Genomic DNA, 21,796 nt, shown 5'->3' with positions numbered 1-21,796 from the left:
CTTCAGTTCCCTCAATCTGACATTGATCCTCTTCTGGATCCTGTGGGGGCCTCTCCACTGACCAGCCAATGAGAACTGTCCATGTCATGCAGGCAGTGATGTGCACATCCAGGAAGTAAACATAAAGGAGAAGGGCCCAATGCTGGATGATCACGTGACTGCAGCTTAAAATAAGTGAAAATGGGGGTCTAGAATTTTTTATTTTTTTTTAACCCAGTGATCAAAGAACCTTTTATCCTGTTGTTGGGCTTAAAATGAAAAAAAAAAAGTGTATAATTGCTTAGTTTTGAAACATCTAAAAATGGTAATGGTGCCTAAGCAGTACCCTAACAAGATTACCTTTGTCTGGAAATCCTTCTGAAAAGTATTATTGTACTCCCTGGTATGTGAGTGTGTCTAAGCACTCCTGTGCCTACAGCCTCATAGCTGAATATCTGCTGTGTGACATGTAAGGCACTGATCCAAGGAGATTTGGAGTGAGATTTGTTGATATCACTACTGTGCTGCTCACTGTTTTTCTTGCTGGAAGTTCTGAGATGAGGAAGCAAACCCTACATATGCCAAGATGGCTGCATTTACACAGAGACACAGTGCAGAGCAAGACATGGTAAGTCAGTAATGGGAGACATTGCAAATGCTGCTTTGTTTTTTTCTGACTGTGTGCAGTGATCTACAGTCTTCACTGTCTAGTTTAGAGAATAGTTGGCCTTAAACTGAGAAAGAGGAAGGCATCCAGGTAGGTGTTGTTGAAATCAATGTGAAGGTGTGTAAATTCCCAGGGCTCAGGCATACTCCTGCCTGTCAGATGGATGCAATCGGGTGGTTGTCCTGCCGCCTGATTGCCTTCCCACACCCCCAGTACTGGCGCCCCCCCCCCCACATGCATGCCCTTGTCATGTGTTCAGGGCTCCGCTTTCCCATCTACGGCCCGGGACTGACATGGCAGGTGCTGGCAGGAGGAGGGGCGGGAGAAGAGCAGACCCACTTTCCCTCTCCTCCAATTTTTGCTGTGACCCAGAAAGCGACGTGTATGATGTCAGTTCTGGGTCAGCCTTTCAGTGTTCCGGGCTAGAATAGTTAAGAAGGGATGTATTGCAATGCAATCTGCAGGCTCATGTAGGGTCTAAATGTCCTATTAAAGAAAACCTGTCACCTAAAAATAATCTAATTTTTTGCAAAAAATTAAAGTTACTCCCAAGCACAAAAAATCCCCCCCCCCCAAAAAAAAAAAAAACTTTTGAGGCCCCCCCACCCTCACATGCTCGAATGTAAACGCACACATCAGGGGCACCTACGCGCGAAAACGTCAATTACGATACACATTACATATCACCGCGCGCACCAGAGTGAGAGCAAGATCTCCTCTGTAACACTAAACTGATGATCTATAGGGGGTCTTTGAAGCGTCACCTATAGAAAATATAGCATACTAAAGTTTGTTGTCATTTCGAGGGCGCACACAAATTTAAAGTTTGACATATTGGGTATCTATTTACTTGGTACAACCTCTGCTTTTATATTTTACCAAAAATGTAGGTAGTTTATTGCGTTTGGTTGCCCTAAGATGCACTTTAGTGTGTTTTTTACTGACATTTTGCGTTTCCTAGACCTTTGCGGTAATATCAAGTAACATAAAAAAAATTTGAACTACTGCTATTTTATTCTCTAGGGAGTCTACTTTCAGAAAATATATAATGTTTGGGGATTTTATGTACTCTTCAGGCCTAAAACAAAACATTTGTGCCCAAAATGCAAAAACGTCTCTAGCAGTGAAAGGGTTAAATCTTATAAAACATCCATTAATTCCACTGGATGGTGATTCCTCATAGGTTTCCATGGCTGTACTCCTACACTGGAGACACTCAAAGTACGGTCTATTGGGACTTGGCAAGCACTAAAGAAGATTTTCACGTGAATTATGTGATAGTGCTTTCATGCTGAGGTATATAAGCAGTTGAGTTGGAGTTTCTGAGTTAGTTTAGGATAAGGGGCTAAGAACTGTAGACTAGTCCTTGACCTAGAAACTTTAAATACTTTTAATATAGTGATCATAAGCATAGATATAGAGTTATAAAAACTTCTCTGGACACAGCTACCATTACCTGAAAATGTGACCATTATTTCTACTGTTTGTATTTGTATCACAATGTATCTTTTTAAAAGGCCCAAGCTATTTAAACTTGAGTAATCCCTTTAACAAGTCTACATTTTGTCTCTGTTTACTTTGGCTGTGACACCTGATTTTTCGTGCAAGTAACATTTGCTTCCACATTCCCCACCTGTTTGCCGAGAAGCCAGACACCTGCACAGTAGTGAGGTAATACACACAAACAATTCTAGCTTGTGTGGAAGGATTAACTTCTAGCCGCTAATGAATAATACTGCATTGATATAAATCACACCCCAACTCCAAAACAATGAACATAAAGAATTAAAAAAATGCCCGATAATATATTTTTATATCACATTGTTGCACTTTTAGTATATTACATTTAATTTTACATACATGTTTCTATATCAAATACACCTATAGTGATACTAAAGGTAAATTTAAGAAAAACAAAAAACATGTTATTCTTACCTGCTCTGTGAAGTGGTTTTGCACAGCTCCAAACCCTCTCTTCTCGGATCCTCCGTCGGCGCTCCTGACTCGAGTGCCCCCATAGCAAGCTACTTGCCATGGGGATACTTGTGCTCAGGCCCACCCACCTGCTCCCTACTTACTGGCTGTGATTGGCTCCCACTGCTGTCTTGAGATCGGGCTCAGGTAAGTATTAGATAGGGTTGGGGGGGGGGGCGGAACTGCATACTAAAGTGCATGAAGGTAAAAAAAACTTCCGCCTTTAGAATCATTTTAAGCCTTATTATTACTTAAAAATATTTTCTGGGTGAGCGGAGTGGCATATGAAGAGAAAAAGATTTTATCATAGAGACAGCATCTTCAAAACAGTTGGTATGAGACTTCTGGTAATAGGGAGAATATAAATATCACAATTATTACTTAATGTATACCCACTGTTATCACATGCCATTGCATGCAACTATATTTTAACTATATTTTATTCATTTTTCAAATAAATAATCTTTCTTCATAAATTTAGGCCTCTTTCACACGGGCGTTCCATATGTTTGTATATCACCCCATCCGTTTGCGGGTGATATACAGACATAATGCATGTCAATGGGATTGTGGATGTCAGCGGATGACCATCCGCTGACATCCGATTTGCGTCCTTGAGAGGGCCACAAGGTACACATATGACTTCCACGTTTATGAAGGGAAAGACAGCCACCTGGAGCCCCCTGGATGTCCAACTTATATGGGTAGCAGGAAAAAAATGAATTGCATGGGACCTTATATTACCCTCATTCCATCAGGGATATCACCTTTATGTGGATAGTTTCTATACCAGCTTGCCACTTTTCCCTCACCTTTTCCTGCAGCAAATCGTAGCTTGTTGTACAGTGCTGTATCCCAACTTATTAAGGGGGGATTTATCTGCTTATACCTCTAACTTTAGCATGAGTCAAGCATACCAATGTTTTGCAGTGTTTTTTTTCTTTGTTGGTACATTCTGCTCTTTGCCCAGGTGGTCTGCCCCCTGTGTGTGCTGGGCCACCTGTTCCCTTTGCAATGTTAAAAACTCAAAAAAGTTTTCTAAGAACAAAAAAGAAATGACGAAGCCCCACCTGGCAACCAGAAACTCCATTCACTGGTACAATGTAGTGTCCATTTACCTATTTCAATTGGCCATTTACGACTCTTTTGCCATCTATAAGGCCACAGGAAGACCTTGCCCCCTTCTAAACTACCAAGAAGCAGTTGTAACAGTCGTTATTTACCAGCAAGGCCCTGCACCTGGAAACCCTAATTCTGATGCAGTTAGCAGGCTACAGGAGAGATACTTCCCTGATATTCCCACTCCTAATGAAATATGCCAACCCCCCCCCCCCCGCCAAAAAAAAAAGTTGTGTATGCACCAAAGATGGAATAATGCATGACACACAGTAATACATCTTAAATATGCCTCTGCCTGCTGCCTGAACTGACCCTGGCCTAATAATCAACTGTTTCTCCCTGGCACTAATCTTTTGCCTGCATACTGACCACGTCTCTGTCTGCGCCTGAACTGACTGTGGCCCGGTATATGACAATGTTTCTACCTGCTGCCTGGACTGATCCTTTGCCTGCATACTGACCACATCTCCAGCCTGTTTATTTGCCACGTTTCTCCTTTGCCACGTGGGCACCTTTACTTGCATACTGACCTTATCTCTGTCTGCCACCTGAAATGACCCTGGCCTGTTAATTGACCACATTTTTGTCTGCCGCCTGGACCAATTTCAAGACCATGTCTCTGCCTGCTGCCTGTACTGACCCTGGCCTGTTTATTGACCATATTACTGACTGCTGCCTGGACCAATCCTATTATCTGTTTGTTGACCCTGTCTCTGCCTGACACCAGTACTGACCCATCTGCAGTGTCTCACACATGTGGTATCGCCATGCTCAGGAAAAGTATTAGAACGTGTTTTGGGGTGTAACTCTAAGTATGTCTATCATGGGTACAGAAATACACAGATCCATTTATACGACTCAAACCCGACCTCTCCTGCATATGGACAACCTGGGTGCCAGCTTCTTCAAAATGTTGTCTTTTTTTGTTTATATACCTAAAAAAAAACCAGTGAGGATTAACCACTTGCCTACTGGGCACTTAAACCCCCCTCCTGCCCAGGCCAATTTTCAGCTTTCAGCGCTGTTGCACTTTGAATGACAATTGCGCGTTAATGCAACACTGTACCCAAATGGAATTTTTATCATTTTTTTCAAACGAATAGAGCTTTCTTTTGGTGGTATTTAATCACTACTGGGGATTTACTTTTTCGCTGAACAAACACAAAAAGACCGAAAATTTTGAAAAAAAACAAAACAAAACAGTTTTTATAGTTTGTTATAAAATTTTGCAAACAGGTAATTTTTCTCCTTCATTGATGTGCGCTGATGAGGTGGCACTGATGGGCCCTGATAGGCACTGGTAGGCTGCACTGATGGGCACTGATAGGCTGCGCTGTTGGGCACTAATAGGCTGCACTGATAGGCACTGATAAGCTGCACTGGTGGGTACTGATAGGCAACACTGATGGGCACTGATAAGGCAGTACTGATGGGCCCTGATAAGGTGGCACTGATAAGGCGGCTCTGATAAGGCAGCACTGATAGGTGGCACTGATGGGTGGCACTGATGGGTGGCACAGATGGGCAGCACTGAAGGGCACTGGTAGGTGGCACTGAAGGGCACTAATAGGCGGCACTCATGGGCACTACTAGGTGGCACTGATGGGCAATGATACTTATGATGGGGCACTGATAAGTGGCACTGGTGAGCACTGATAGGTGGCACTGGTGGGCACTGGCAGATGGCACTGGTGGGCACTGGTAGGTGGTGCTGGTGGGCACTGGCAGATAGCACTGGTGGACACTGGTAGGTGGCACTGGTGGGCACTTGTGGGTGACACTGGTGGGCACTGGTAGGTGGCACTGGAGGCACAAATAATTCCTTTTCTCTTTCGGGACCGATGTCCCTCTGACAGCAGCCGGCGATCATTTTTTTTCCCCTCCTCACACTGACAGTGTGAGGAGGAAAAAAACAGCTGATCGCCAGCTGCTGACAGCTGATCACGTGGTAAGTGGGCTCATGGACTCGCCGATCACTGAGCGAGCCGGACGCAGGCCGCTCATGCACGGGAAGACATCATTGTATGTTCTTCCAGCAATTTAGGTCCGCGCTGTAGCCGTCATTCGGCTATAGCCCGGGCACCGTCTAGTTAAATACCATCAAAAGAAAGCTCTATCTGTCTAAAAAAAAATTAATTAAGGTAATTGTCAGGAGTAGGCACGAGAGATGATTTACTATAGTATTGCATATAGGATGTTCACTCTGTGAGGAAATTTTCTCTTTGAAAGATAATTTTCCCTTAAGCCCCGTACACACGTACCGATCGCCGGCCGAAGGATCGGCCGTCTTTTATCCCCGGGCTGTCGTGTCCGCTGAAAAGTGCAAAAGACTGCACACGAATTTTGTCCGCCGACTGCAGAAGTGATGTCATGTGATGGTTAACTTTCCCTGTGTTTTTTCTTTTCTGAGAATGCCCAGTCTTGCAAATCTGCTGTCTGTCGGCCGAATTGTGTACTGACTGGCGAACAATCGGCCGTTCTGGTGTCGGCATACAAAAATTTTAATGCTTGCACGATAGATTCTGTTTGGCCGAAAGTGCGCTGTCGGCTGTCGGAAGCATCATACTAACAAGCCGAAAATCGGCCGATCGGTTGTCGGCCGAATCTTTTCGGCCGACAATCTGCACGTGTGTACGGGCCTTTAGTCTAAATTTCCTAGGAAAGTTAACAGCCTATTACTAAATCAACTTCTTTAAATAAATAAGTCTATCAATAGGGTTCTGTGCTATGAGTTAAGGAAAAATTTGAGGTGAGGGAAATTGGTGTCAACCTAGTTCTGAACTGTGTCCCTGTATAATTTATGATTTTGATAATGAATATCGTAACTTAAAAACAGGTTAATACATTCATAAATACTATTGCATGAATACAGTCTACAGAAATGCAGATAATAGTCGGAAAAAAATGAAATTTGATTACCAAAATTTAATTTGTTTTTTTTTTTCAAATATATATGAACACTCATACATTAACAAGATTCAATTTTTTTTTTTTATTTTATATTCAGTAGTTGAATAGTTTAACCCTAGAACAGTTGTAAAAAGCAGCAAGAAACATTAAAACAATATTAACCAGCTCTGGAAGGCTTTACCTCCTTCATGACCAGACAATTTTTGTGTTTTTGCACTGAGCTACTTCAACTGGTAATTGAGTGGTAATGCAACACTGTACCCAAATTACATTTATATAAATTTTGGTGGTGTTTGATCACCACAGTTTTTTTAATGTTTAACCGCTTGCCGACTACCTGCCGCATATATACTAGGCTGGCTCGGCTGTGCGAATCACCGTACCTGTACAGTGGTTTGCGGAGTGCTCCTGGGGGCAAGCACATGCCGGCAGTGGCACGTGCCCACCCCCACTATGTAACAGGGATGCTGATCCCCAGGACTAGTGGCACCAATTGCCGCAGGCACCCGTGATTGCTCCCCGCTGAGAGAGAAGGATGGTCTGCTGTTATAAACACAGCTGACCGTTTTTCTCTCTGAAATGATCAGAGCGCCTGTGATCCTCCTATATAGGATCACAGGTCTCTGTGTTCATTTCACAAGTCCCTCCCCCGCACAGTTAAAAAACACTCCCTTAGGCTCACACTTAACACTTTGATCACCCCTAGATTAACCCCTTCCCTGCCAGTGTCATTATTACACTAACAGTGCATATTTTTAGCACTGATTATTTTAGTAATGTCACTGGTCTCCCCAAAAGTGTTAAAAATGTCAGTTAGGGGTCCGATCTGTCTGCCACAATGTTCCAGTCCCGCTAAAAAAATGGCAGATCGCCGCCAATACTAGTAAAAAATAAATAAAAATGACATAAATCTTTCCCCTAGTTTGTAGACGCGATAACTTTTGCGCAAAATCAATCAAACAATCAAAATACGACTATTGGGATTTTCTTTGACAAAAATATGTAGCAGAATACAAATTGGCCTTAAAGGATGAAAAAAGCAGATTTTTTTATTTTTGTTTTTTGGAAATGTTATATAGCAGAAAGTGAAAAATATTGAATTTTTTTCAGAATTGTCCCTTTTTTTTTTTTGTTTATAACGCAAAAAATAAAAATCGCACAGGTGATCAAATATCACCAAAAGAAAGCTCTATTTGTGGGAAAAAAGGACATCAATTTTATTTAGGTACAACATCGCATGTCCACGCAATTGTCCGTTAAAATAATGCAGTACTGAAATGCAAAAAATGGCATGGTCATTAACCACTTTACCACCGGAGGATTTTGCTGTCTTACGTCCAGGCCACTTTTTGCGATTCGGCGCTGTGCGACTTTAACTGACAATTGCGCCGTCATGCGACGCCGTACCCAAACGAAATTTACGTCCTTTTTTTCCCACAAACAGAGCGTTTATTTTGAAAAAATAACAATATTTTTAACATTTTTTTATATGAAATTCCCCCCCAAAAAAATGTAAAAATCAAAATTTTTTTAAATTTTTGGCCAATTTGTTTTCTCCTACCTATGTTTGGTAAAAAAAATCACGATAAGCGTATTTTGATTGGTTTGCGCAAAAGTTATTGCGTTTACTAACTACGGGAAAGATTTCTGTCATTTTTGGTGTTTTTTTTTTAACGCATAATGGCGGCGATCTGCGATTTTTTTTGTGGGACTGCGACATTGCGGCGGACAGATCGGACCCTTGACTGACATTTTTGACACTTTTGGGGGTACCAGTGACATTACTGCAGTAATCAGTGCTATAAATATGCACTGTTACTGTAAAAATGACACTGGTAGTGAAGGGGTTAATTTTATTGGAGAGGGAGGGGTTAATGTATGCCTGGTGCTTACTGACGTGTGGGGGGGGGAGGTGACTGAGTGACAGAAGGACAGATCGGATGTTCAGCTATGCTGAACACTCCGATCTGTCAGTCCCTGTCACTTAGGAGATCCGCCCGCTCTGTTTACACAGGCGGGCGGATCTCCTCACTCGACGATCGGGGAAGAGCGGCGGCGATCACCGCTGCTCCTCCCTGGCCTGACTCCCGCTGTGACTGAAAACAGCGGGAGCGCGCCTCCGGCGGTGCGCGAGCGCCGCCTACAGGGGGAGGAGTCCAGTGACGTAGGTCTACGTCGCTTGATGGGAACGAGCCACTGTGCCGCAGTAGCAGCACAGTGGCTGGGGGTAAAGTGGTTAAGGGGGCAAATCCTCCGGTCCAGAAGTGGTTAATATATGAGAAAAGACTGAAACTTTTTTGAAAAAAAAAACAATATTTTTTTACATTCTGTTATGAAACATATCCAATAAAAGAAATCAAATGTCTTCATAAATGTAAGCCTAAATGTATTCTGCTACATGTTTTCACCTGGTGAACTAGCCAGTAACACATCTCCTATATCAGTGAGACACAACTCTGGAGGAATGAGAAAAGGAGGCAAAGCAGGCAGCAACATTGTCTTGGGGGAGCGGGTGTTAAATGTATTAGAAGATTTAGATAGACTAACAGATTGAAGCCAAACTCCAGCTCACATTTTTTAAGCAGTTGAAAGCGTGATTTAAGTAAGCTTTTGCTTTGCGGCAGCTGTAAACACAGAGTCAAGCAAATAAGTTCACTAAGAACTGAGATTATCCAAGCATCTGCAAATGCTTTGTCACTTAAAAAAAAAGAAATTAGCAGAAACAAGCACACATCTTTCAAAGATCTATCACCAGTGTCTGCTGTAGCCTTCTCTCTTTACTTAGAATATGCAATGAGCAATTCAAAGATAACCTTAGGACTCCAGTAGTATATACTGTATATATATATATATATATATATATATATATATATATATATATATATATATATATATATATATATATATATATATATATATATATATATATATGGGAAGCACAATAAACATTTATGAAGAATCAAAGAACTTGTCCATATAATGCAGATACGTTGCTCACAGCAGGCACAGTGCTGGCACATGGAGCTGTTTTCAGCACCACTTTGGGTACCAGACAAAGTTACCACTTCAATAGTAACCAGCTGTTGTTTGGGTCCTTTGTTTATATCCCATGATTTGTAAGAAATTGAGATTAATAGCCCTGTTGGCCACGTGAGGGCAGTTCCTGAAGTGAATTTAAATCTTTTAATAGAATAGGGAATGCTGTCCCAGTTCTTTGCTTAGAATAATTGTACGCAAACATGTGAAGACTGGGAAATAAGCTCCCACAATTAAAGTGTAATAAGACACAAAAAAGTAGTGGCTTGCAGTTAATAGAAACCAAATGAATTCTATTTACAAATATATGTGATCATTTTTATTCCTTAAACTGTTCCATTAACTTGATATTGCTTTGGTTAGAATTAGTGAATTAATCATGCAGTAGTAGGTAAACTGTCACATTACCTTTGCAGGCATCCTGGGCAGAAAATGGCACATTCCAATCTCGGAAGAATCCAGGCTTGCATCTCTGGCAGTTAGTACCTTCTGTATTATGTTTACAGTTATCACAAACTCCTCCACTACGGTTTCCTGATGCTAACCACAAATCCAGGTCAAAGTGGCAGCTGTCAGCGTGCTCATTACATTTACACTCTAAAGAAGACAAAAATGTGAACATAATGTTAGCTGCTGGCATGGTACATTTTCTGTGAAAAACAGATTTGTTTTATTTTCAGCCTTGACTATAAGCCCCCATGCACACAGGGTGTTAGAAAAAACGAGCTGCAGAGCCACTTCTAACGCCAGTAAAAAGCAGATGTAAAAACGTGCTTTCAGTAGCTTTTTCCATTCGTGTTATTGCACGTTTGGCCACGTTGCTTTTAGCAGCGTTTTTTCTGCCTCCATTCAAAATCAATGGTTCCCTATCGGAGCCTATTGATTTGAATGTAAGGCGCATAGCAAGTTGGATCAGGATGATCCAACTTGCGCTCTGAAAATCTTGAGGGGAAACTCCATGCCAAAATGGGGAAAAAAATGGCGTGGGGGGTCCCCCCCAGGTTCCAAACCAGGCCCTTCGGGTCTGGTGTGGATTTTGAGGGTAGCCCCACGCCGAAAAAATGGCGTGGGGTCCCCCCCAAGATCCATACCAGACCCTTATCCGAGCATGCAGCCCGGCAGGCCAGGAAAGGGGAGGGGACGAGTGAGGGGCCCAACCCCTCCCAGACCATACTAGGCCACACGCCCTCAACATGGGGGGTGTGGGTGCTTTGGGATGGGGGGGGGCTCTGCACCTCCACACCAAAGCACCTTGCCCCCATGTTGATGAGGACAAGGGCCTCTTCCCGACAACCCTGGCCGGTGGTTGTGGGGGTCTGCGGGCAGGGGGCTTATCGGAATCTGGAAGACCCCTTTAACAAGGGGGCCCCCAGATCCCGTACACCCTCCCTATGTGAATGGGTATGGGGTGCATTGTACCCCTACCCATTCACCCCATACCTCACTTTTGTGAGATACTGTATACTAAGCAGCAAGTAAACAATCAGCAAGTGTTGTCCCTGAAGTTGAGGAGTTGAAAGCAGAAAAAAATGGGCACTGCAGTTTGTTGTGTATGGGGCTGCGTAGCTGCAGACCAGACAGGGTGCCCATTGCTGATCCATGGCCACAGTCAAAAGCACCTGCAATGGTCACGTGAGCATCAGAACTGGACCACGGAGCAACAGAAGAAGGTGGCATGCTCTAATGAATCACATTTTCCTTTACATCCTATGGATGGCTGGGTGTGTGTGCATCGCTTGTCTTGAGAAGAGATGGCACCAGGATGCATTATGGGAAGAAGTAAAGCTGGTGGAGGCAGTGTGATGCTTTGGGCAGTGTTCTGGTGCCATTCATGTAGATGATACTTTTACACGCACCACCTACCAAAACATTATTATTGACCAAACAAATAAAAATGGTATTCCCTTATGGCAGTGGCTTCTTTCAGCAGGCTAATGTGCCTACCACACTGCAAAAAAGGTTCAAAAATGACTTGAGGAACACAACAAAAATTTTGACCTCACTTCGCAACTTACAGGACTTAAAGGATCTGCTACTGGCAGCTTGGTGATGGATAACACATAATACCTTCAGAGGTCTAGTGGCATCCATGCCGCAACAGGTCAGGGCTGCTTTTTGGGCCAAAAGGGTCTAATCTGGTGGCAAAAGGGCGGTTAAAAAGTTATGGCTGAATGGCGCATTTCTTCCATCTCAGAGACTAGTTTCTCACTGGCAGATAAATATACAGTCTAACTACCATAACAGTGGAAAAAGTATGGATTAAAAAAAAAATAATACAATGCATTTGCACTATATACTGTATATATATATATATATATATATATATATATACATACATACATACATACACACACAAGGTTTGTAGAAGTGTGTGAAATCTTGAAGTTATTAGAACCAAAAAGAGCATAGAAAAGTGCTGCCAAATACCACTGGCAAGATTATCCTAGCCTAACATAACCAATAAAATGGTCCTGCAAGCCTAATGTAATTTCTAAATTTTTTTACAATGTTTTTCCAGTTTCTCAGTCCACGTGTCCTGGTCTGGAGAGGTGGCAGACAAACAACATGTTTCCTACTAAAGTAATTATATTCTTATCAGTTCTCACAGAATTTTTTCCATTTGTGATGTGGAAGTAATAATATCAAATATAACAATCTTACCTTACCCACAGGTAGATATGTACTTAATAAACTTGTGTGTTTATGTGCAAGTGCATTGAAGGTTTTGTTTCTATTAATATTGTATGCTCTTATACCTCCACAAATTCTGAGGAGATGCAAAGAGAGGGGGAGATTTACTTAAACTGGAGCACTCAGAATCTGGTGAAGCTCTGCATTGTAGCCAATCAGCTTCTAAATTCAGCGCATGCGCAGTACGGAACTGGCTGTGAAGATGCAAGGCTTCACTGCTGGTTTGCCCTACAGGAAATGGCATTGGCAGCACTGGAGAGCCGATTGAAAAATCGGCTGGGGTGAAGACACCGCAGGATTCCTGGACAGGTAAGTGTCCTAATGTTAAAAATCAGCCGCTACAGTATTTGTAGCTGCTGACTTTTATTTTTTTCCAAAGGAGCCTGGAGCTCCTCTTTAAGCTTTGGCAATAAAAACTGGAAGCTGATTGATGTCTATTCAGAGCTACACCAGGTTTTTCACGCTTCAGTAAATCTCCCCCAAAGTCTGTTTAGCAGTACTGCCCTGGACTTTAACAGGACTGAACATTATAAAATAAAATGTTTCCAAAATCCTCATTGATTGTATACACCTGGTTCACAGGTGGATTCCCGCTGTTTTGCTGAGTACAGAGCCCGCACTTTTTATGTGTGACGGTCTGTAGTCTGTTGCTGCTCCGGTATAGGCGGTCAGTGCTCTTCGTACCACTTTAACCACCTGGAAGAAGGTAAAAGTGTGAACATCCGTGACTGTAAAAGTATTCAATGTTGCCTGTTCTACATGCACTGATATCTTTCCATTAGGTACTTTTGAGACTATACCCCCCCCCCCCCCCACAGATGAAAGGCCTTTTTTGTGTTTTCATGGTCCATTGGAATGCACAAAATTATCGAGTAAGCGGCAATCCTATCGTGAGGTGGTGAAGTAAGACCCTGTGAATTGCTTCCATAACCAGTATCTGGACTATACATGCCTTGCTTCCATAACCAGTATCTGGACTATACATGCCTTTCTGACTCAGTACCACGGTATCTGAGTCCCTATGCTCTGGTAAGCGCATTACCCATCTTTGGTGGTTTTGGTGGTGGATATTTACATATGGGTGTTATATATGGACTATCACTGCCATTTATAATCTCTTGGATCACACTGGAATCTCTTCACTTTGGACTTTTTTGGTATATAAGATTTATGGTTCTGTGAGAACAGTACTGTTACTGTACATTTTTAAGAGCTGCACTTTATATATATATATATATATATATATATATATATATATATATATATATATATCTGTTCACATTGTTTTGTCGATTGTAGTGCTGGCAGCTACAGAGTTTTGTAATTACATTTAGCACGGTATTCCTTACTATATAATTCAAATGTTTCATTTGTGCCTGTTAATGCTGTCATCTGAATCTCTGCAGCCACTGATGTTGAGTCTCTTCGGTGTCTTGCCTATTAGGCCACTAAAATATGCTGCATCTAATTAAGGCACTGTTCTCTGCTAAATGCCCTCTGGAGACCATAGCAAAACCATTTATAATTAGAGAATTCACTACTCTTCCTCTCACACCTGATAGGTACAGACAGCAGGGTCTCACACAAAGGCTAGTCTCATTTTAGTTAATGCTGCTAGGCATTAGTGGAAATAAAAAATGTTTAAAAATGGAAGCATAAGACCTCCTCTCTGGTCAACATGTAGTTCAGTCTTCCAATTAGATATTGGCCTTTGAACAGCCAGCTCCCAATTGGAGATGGTCTGCCGAGTATACCACCTTCCTCCCCGACGGCCGGTCTTCTTAGGAGAGTGTGGCAGGCATCTAAGAAGGCATTATCTATTGAGGGCCCTCTGCGGTTACCCCCTGTGGAATAATCCAAATATCTCCGAACTGAACAAATTGCAAGGCCTTCCTACATGGAGATAAAGTGGGATTTGTTTTTTTTCCCAAAGCTGTATAAGGGTAACACTTTAAAGTCGCATGCTCAGTTTTGTGCAGAATTTTCCTTATCTTCAAACAATTCTATCAATATCTTCAGCTCCGTCATGCAATACAGATTCAAAGACAAACACTTACTTTAAATGTACAGAATCTCACAAAAGTGAGTACACCCCTCACATTTTTGTAAATATTTTATTATATCTTTTCATGTGACAACACTGAAGAAATGACAGTTTGCTACAACGTAAAGTAGTGAGTGTACAGCTTGTATAACCGTGTAAATTTGCTGTTCCCTCAAAATAACTCAACACACAGCCATTAATGTCTAAACCGCTGCCACCAAAAGTGAGTACACCTCTAAGTGAAAATGTCCAAATTGGGCCCAAAGTGTCAATATTTTGTGTGGCCACCATTATTTTCCAGTACTGCCTTAACCCTCTTGGGCATGGAGTTCACTAGAGCTTTACAGATTGTCACTGGAGTCCTCTTCCACACCCCCATGACGACATCACAGGGCTGGTGGATGTCAGAGACCTTGAGCTCCTCCACCTTCCATTTGAGGATGTCCCACGGATCAATAGGTTTTAGGTCTGGATACCTGCTTGGCCAGTCCATCACCTTCTCCCTCAGCTTCATTAACAAGGCACTGGTCATCTTGGAGGTGAGTTTGGGGTTGTTATCATGCTGGAATACTGCCCTTCGGCCCAGTCTCCATAGGGAAGGGATCATGCTCTGCTTCAGTATGTCACAGTACATGTTGGCATTCATGGTTCCCTCAATGAACTGTAGCCCCCCACTCATGCAGCCCCAGACCATGACACTCCCACCACCATTCTTGACTGTAGGCAAGACACACTTGTCTTTGTACTCCTCACCTGGTTGCTGCCACACACACGCTTGACACCATCTGAACGAAAAAGGTTTATCCTGGTCTCATCAGACCACAGGACATGGTTCCAGAAATCCATGTCCTTAGTGTCCTTGTCTTCAGCAAACTGTTTGAAGGTTTTCTTATGCATCATCTTTAGAAGAGGCTTCCTTCTGGGACGACAGCCACGCAGATCAATTTGATGCAGTGTGTGCGTATGGTCTGAGCACTGACAGGCTGACCCTCCACCCCTTCAACCTCTGCAGCAATGGTGGCAGCACTCATTTGTCTCTTTCCCAAAGACAACCTCTGGATATGACGCTGAACACGTGCATTCAATTTCTTTGGTCGATTATGGCGAGACCTGTTCTGAGTGGAACCTGTCCTGTGAAACCGCTGTATGGTCTTGGTCACTGTGCTGCAGCTCAGTTTCAGGTTCTTGACAATCTTCTAATAGCCTAGGCCATATTCATGTAGAGCACCAATTATTTTTTTCAGATCCTCTGAGAGTTCTTTGCCATGAGGTGCCATGTTGAACTTCCAGTGACCAGTATGAGAGAGTGAGAGCGATAACACCAAATTTAATACACCTGCTTTCCATTCACACCTGAGATCTTGTAACACTAACGGGTCACATGACACCGGGCGGGAAAATGGCTTATTGGGCCCAATTTCAACATTTTTGCTTATGGGGTGTATTTACATATATTGCCAGCGGTTTAGACATTAATGGCTGTGTGTTGAGTTATTTTGAGGGGACAGCAAATTTACACTGTTATACGAATTGTAAACTCACTACTTTAAATTGTAGCAAACTGTCATTTCTTCAGTCTTATCACATGAAAAGATATAATAAAATATTTACAAAAATGTGAGGGGTGTACTGTATCTACCTCTCCATACTTATGTAGGTCCTCCAGACTACTGCACAGAAAGGCCTGATTTCACGTGTATACAATACTCTCTTATCTTTTATTCAGGACCATGCCTCACTGAAATGCAGGGCTCATTGGGTGACGGATATTGGGGAAATGGATGGTGTCTAGTGGTACATGGCCCTAGAATTGATTCCTCCTACTGCATCTATATCAGCCTCCCATAAGCTCTTGCAACTCTTTATCCTCGTTAGTGCTTATCGGACGCCTGATAGACTATAGAAATGGGGCCTGAGAGACTCCCCCTGTGCCCGAAATGTAAAGCGATTCAGGTTGATTTTATGCACATGATTTAGCGATGTCCAAAACTTAGGGCTCTTTCACACGGCCGCTCCGCTTGTCCGCAAATCATCCTATTTTTTTGCGGATGATTTGCGGACATAATGTAAGTCTATGGCATTGGGGATGTCAGCGGAATACCATCCGCTGACATCCGATTTTCTTCCTTTCAGTTCTGTTCCGTTTTTTGGAATGGAACAGAACCCTATTTTTGTTCCGTTCAAAAAAACGCAAAGGAAGGAAAATCGGATGTCAGCGGTGTCATCCGCTGACATCCGCAATCCCCATAGACTTACATTATGATTGTTTATTATCTGAATCTCGTGTATGATTTGTGATTTGTACCAATCTCAATGTTCTTTTTCTATGTTTTGATGTACAGTCACTATGTGTAATAAATAAAAAGGTTTTTATTAAAAAAAAAAGATATTGGCCTTTGCCTTGTACCAGCTAGAGTAAATTACTGAGCTATCTTCACTGTACTGATAAATATACCTCCTGTACTTTGGGAAACATTAAGCTCAAACTAAAAGTGGACTCATACAACATGTGTGAAAATATTAGAGATTCTGCTTTCAATACCTTCTCATATTCTAAAATGATATTGATGAAAGAATAATGCCCAGATCAGCCAATTAATTATAACATTGTGTGTGCCTTTCAGCAGTATTAACCATATAAAATAGAATTATAAAAAACATAAATAATTATATATATTGTATATCTGGTGCATAATAGGTTAAATTCTATTGGAAACAAATGTTGACTTAGAAAGATAACATAGGGACTGGGGTTTGTCATATCTACTAAAGAAAGCAGTGCAAACATTAATAAAAAGAACTGACATCCCACCTACTTGTTTTTGGTGCGCTGTGTTTGACTGTGACATCCTTAGAAATCGTAAAATAAATGCCTATAGCAACTGACCTATAAATACACTGCTCAAAAAAATTAAAGGAACGCTATAGGGAAAAATAACATGCTAGATATCTATACTGATATGGACTGGCTAATGTGTAACAAAAGGATGCCACATTGTTTGATGAAAATTAAAATGATCAACCTCCAGAGGGCCGAATTCAACGACACCTTGAAAATCAAAGTGAAAAAATGATGCAGCAGGCTAGTCCATTTTACTGAAATTTCATTGCAGCAACTCAGAATGGTACTCAGTAGTTTGTATGGCACCCATGTGCTCGTATGCATGCCTGACAACATCCAGGCATGCTCCTAATGAGATGACGGATGGTGCCCTGGTGTATTTCCTCCCCGATCTGGACCAGTGCATCACTAAGCTTCTGAACAGACTGAGGTGCAACCTGGCAGAGTTGGATGGACCGAAACATAATGTCCCAGAGGTGTTCTATTAGTGTGGGGGCCATTCAGTGGTATCAATTTCTTCATCCTCCAGGAACTGGCTGCATACTCTTACCACATGAGGCCGGCCATTGTCATGCACCATGAGGAACCCAGGATCCACTGCACCAGCGTAGGGTCTGACAATGGGTCCAAAGATTTCATCCCGATACCTAATGGTAGTCAGGGTGCCATTGTCTAGCCTGTAGAGGTCTGTGCATCCCTCCATGGATATGCCAACCCAGACCATCACTGACCCACCACCAAACCGGTCATGCTGAACGATGTTACAGGCAGCAGAACGTTCTCTACGACTTCTCCAAACCCTTTCACGTCTGTCACGTGCTCAGGGGGAACCTGCTCTCATCTGTGAAAAGCACAGGGCGCCAGTAGAGGACCTGCCAATTCTGGTGTTCAATGGCAAATGCCAATTGAGCTCCATGGTGCTGGGCAGTGAGCACAGGGCCCACTAGAGGATGTTGGGCCCTCAGGCCACCCTCACAAAGTCCGTTTCTGATTGTTTGGTCAGAGACATTTACACCAGTGGCCTGCTGAAGATCATTTTGTGGAGCTCTGGCAGTGCTCATTCTGTTCCTCCTTGCACAAAGAAGCAGATACCAGTCCTTCTGGCAATGGCGCATACTGATGTGCCATGCTGGAGGAGTTAGACTGCCTGTGCAACCTATATAGGGTCCAGGTATCGCCTCATGCTACCAGTACATTGACCCTAGCCAAATGCAAAACTAGTGAAAAACAGTCAGAAAAGATGAGCAGAAAAAAATGTCAGTGGCCTTCACCTGTAAAACCATTCCTGTTTTGTAGGTTGTCTCATTATTGCCCATCTAGTGAACCTATTGTTAACTTCAATGACACCAAAGCAGCTGAAACCGATTAAGAACCCCCTCTGCTACTTAACTGACCAGATCAATATCCCAGGAGTTCAACTGACTTGATGCTATACGCTTTAATTAAAAGGGTTCCTTTAACCAGTTGCCAACCGTCCACCGCAGATATACTGCAGCAGGATGGCTCGGCTGCGCAAAATCATGTATATCTACGTGATTTCGTGCATGCGATCTCGGCGGTGCGCACGTACCGCTGGAGCCAAGCTCCCACTGTGTTTAGACACAGCAGGAGGCGAGCCGCGGGAGGAGCAGCGCTGATTGCCGCCAGCCTCCAGCGATCGTCAGAGAAACTGACAAAAGACCCATCTGCTTATGTAAACAAAGCAGACGAGTCTTCTGTCACACAGGCAGAGAGAGTTTAGGAGTTTCAGCTAAGCTGAAACCCCGATCTCTCTGTGCCTGTCACAGAGCCATTCCCCCACATAGTCAGTAAGCATATTAACCCCTTTAAACACCCCCAGTGTTAACCCCTTCCCTGCCAGTGTCATTTATACAGTAACAGTGCATATTATTTAGCACTGATTTAGCACTAATTACTGTATTAATGTCATTGGTCCCCAAAAAGCGTTGCCGGCACCGGTGCCGGTGGATGACAGTTCCGTCTCCGCACTGTGTGCGGAGAGGGAGATGTCAGAGCCCTGCTGCTCTCTATGGGGAATCGGACTGCCTGTCTGCTCTCATCCGATCCCATTCGATCCGATCCCCTGGACGGATGGAAAATAGGGTTTCCACCTGTCCGGATTTCACGGACAGGATCGGATGCGGATGGCAGCGGGGTCAGCGGACATGTCTCCACTGACATCTGCTGCCCCAAAGGGATGCATGGAGGATCCGATCAGATCCGCCTAAAAAACTGACAGGTGGATCTGATTGGACTGCCCGTGTGAAAGGACCCTTAGGGGTCTGATCTGTCTGCCACAATGTCACAGTCCCGCTAAAAATCGCAGATCGTCGCCATTACTAACAAAATAAAAAAATAAAAAGTCCAAAAAATCTATCCCGTAGTTTGTAAACGCTATAACTTTTGCGCAAACCAATTAAAAAAAGCTTTTTGGGATTTTTTTTACCAAGAATATGTAGCAGACTACAAAATGGCCTAAACTGATAAAAAAAAAATAGATTTTTTTTTTTTTTTTTTATTGGGAATGTTTTTTTATAGCAGAATGTAAAAAATATTGTTTTTTTCAAAATTGTTGCTTTTTTTTGTTTATAGCGCAAAATTTAAAAACCGCAGAGGTGATCAAATACCAAGAAAAGAAAGCTCTATTTGTGGGAAAAAGGACATCAATTGTATTTGGGTACAGTGTCGCACGACCGTGCAATTTTTCGTTAAAGTAACGCAGTGCCGAATCACAAAAAATGGCCTGGTCATTAGGGGGGAAAACCTTCCGGAGCTGAAGTGGTTCGTTTTTTTGAGTAGTGTAGTTTGCATATGCACACTAACATTTATCAGCAGAAAGAAGAAACTGTGAATAAATATATACTATCTTTTTAATTCTTCGTTTTAAAATGCCTGGTGTATAAAAGTAATGGATGAATTCTCGCCTGAAGCAAATTAGTATGACCATTGCTACGGAAACAAAATCATGTGATCCCCGCTCATAGTTGTACTTAGGGCCAACTGTATTGAAAATAAGTGCAATCTTAACTGTAGTAACAGAGATAAAAAGCATGTTAAAGTGTTACTAAACCCACAACAGTAAAATCAGTGTGTATATGCAGCAAAGTTATACTCACTGTGGAACCTAAGGGGTCAATCCTCTGCATTGTGTAAAAAGGTTGTTTGATCCTATCTTCTCTGATCTTCCCCTCATTCCACTGTCCCCTGATAATTTCCTGATAACACAGAGTCTATGGAGTCAGGCTGCACATACTCAGTTTGGTGTATATTGCTAGAGAGGTTTTTTTTTCTTGGGAGAGTGCATGTGATCAGCACGGGGCCAATCAGCACTGTCCAGACAGAGGATCAGGGGTCCTGCAGTCAGAAAACTCCTCCTACCAGCTTTAACCAGTGCTTGGATGGACACTGATAGAAGTGCTTTAACTGCTGATGAGAAAAGGTATTTACAAGTTTATATTTACTAAAATAATTGCATTTCCATGTTCTGTGTACTGTGAGAGACCAGATATAGTGAATGCAGGGTCCTGGGTTTAGTAACACTTTAAGCGTGTTTTAGCCTGCTCCTTCTGAGTTTATTTTTTATATGAGAGACTATTCATACTTAAAAATCTTCACAAATGATCTTCACAAGTGTAACATGAACTATGCCTATGGAAAGCCTAGCTATTTAAAGGGATAGCACATTCTCTGATGCACTTGATGCAAACTGGTCAAACTCTACATTAACTTCCAGAGAAATGACTGTTTCATGTTGTTACTGTAAGAAAATATGTGTTGTGGTTGTTTGTCAGTTGGCGCCATAGTCACTTCCTAACAATTTCTTGGTTGAACTTTATGTGTAATGCTTGGAACATTTTCCACACGTAACAATGTACCAGAATAAAAACAGGCATAACTGGCAATGTGATATGCATGAGGCCACAAAGCATATTGAGTTACTCTACTTGTTCACATCTAAAATATACAGAATAACTAAAAACAGAAGTTTAATACTTTAGCGTCAGATCTTTACCATCAGGGTTGTAACTAAATAATCAAGCACCCCAGTGGTACTTTATCAGGGCCACAAATATACTGTATGTATATATAATTTTGGAAGCAGTTTTCCATTGATGCTGGCAAGCTGAATTACATTTAAGTTTCTTATATCTTTAAAGACTATATTCCCCACAGCATTTTCTGTTCTATCCAAATGCCCTGGCCCAATCATGGTGTTAGGATTACCCAATGTATTCTTCATAATGTATTAAAGCAAATGTCAGGACAAAATAAAAAATTCAAAAATTGACTGTATTGCATGCACATTTCCCCCATGCACATTATCCCATTAAAGTGGTTGTAAACCTCAGACATGAAATATGAACAAAGCATATCTCTCTACTGTCTACTTGTCTAAATTAAGAGCACTAAGTGTAATTTCTGTCTGCTGCTTTGTTCCTCTGCTATCAGCATTAATCACTTCTGACAAGTTTTCCTGACCCCAAGAGAAAAATGGTGACAGTAGAAGGATCTTCAGCTGTTCCTGTGTGAAGGG

The 21,796-nt window shown here is 42.3% G+C and overlaps 1 protein-coding gene across 1 annotated transcript in view; it reads right to left on the bottom strand.

The window, feature by feature from the left end:
* Positions 1–21,796, bottom strand: part of NTN4 (netrin 4) — a 203,968-nt gene that overhangs the window by 42,064 nt on the left and 140,108 nt on the right. Inside the window, exon 5 of the mRNA XM_082254458.1 lies at positions 10,094–10,282. Within this exon, the coding sequence (XP_082110584.1) occupies positions 10,094–10,282 (189 nt within the window). The remainder of the gene's footprint in view (positions 1–10,093; positions 10,283–21,796) is intronic.

Source organism: Pelophylax lessonae (assembly GCF_965119305.1).
Source record: "Pelophylax lessonae genome assembly, chromosome: 4".
NCBI lineage: Eukaryota > Metazoa > Chordata > Amphibia > Anura > Ranidae > Pelophylax > Pelophylax lessonae.
This window is presented reverse-complemented; position numbering and strand designations above follow the sequence as displayed.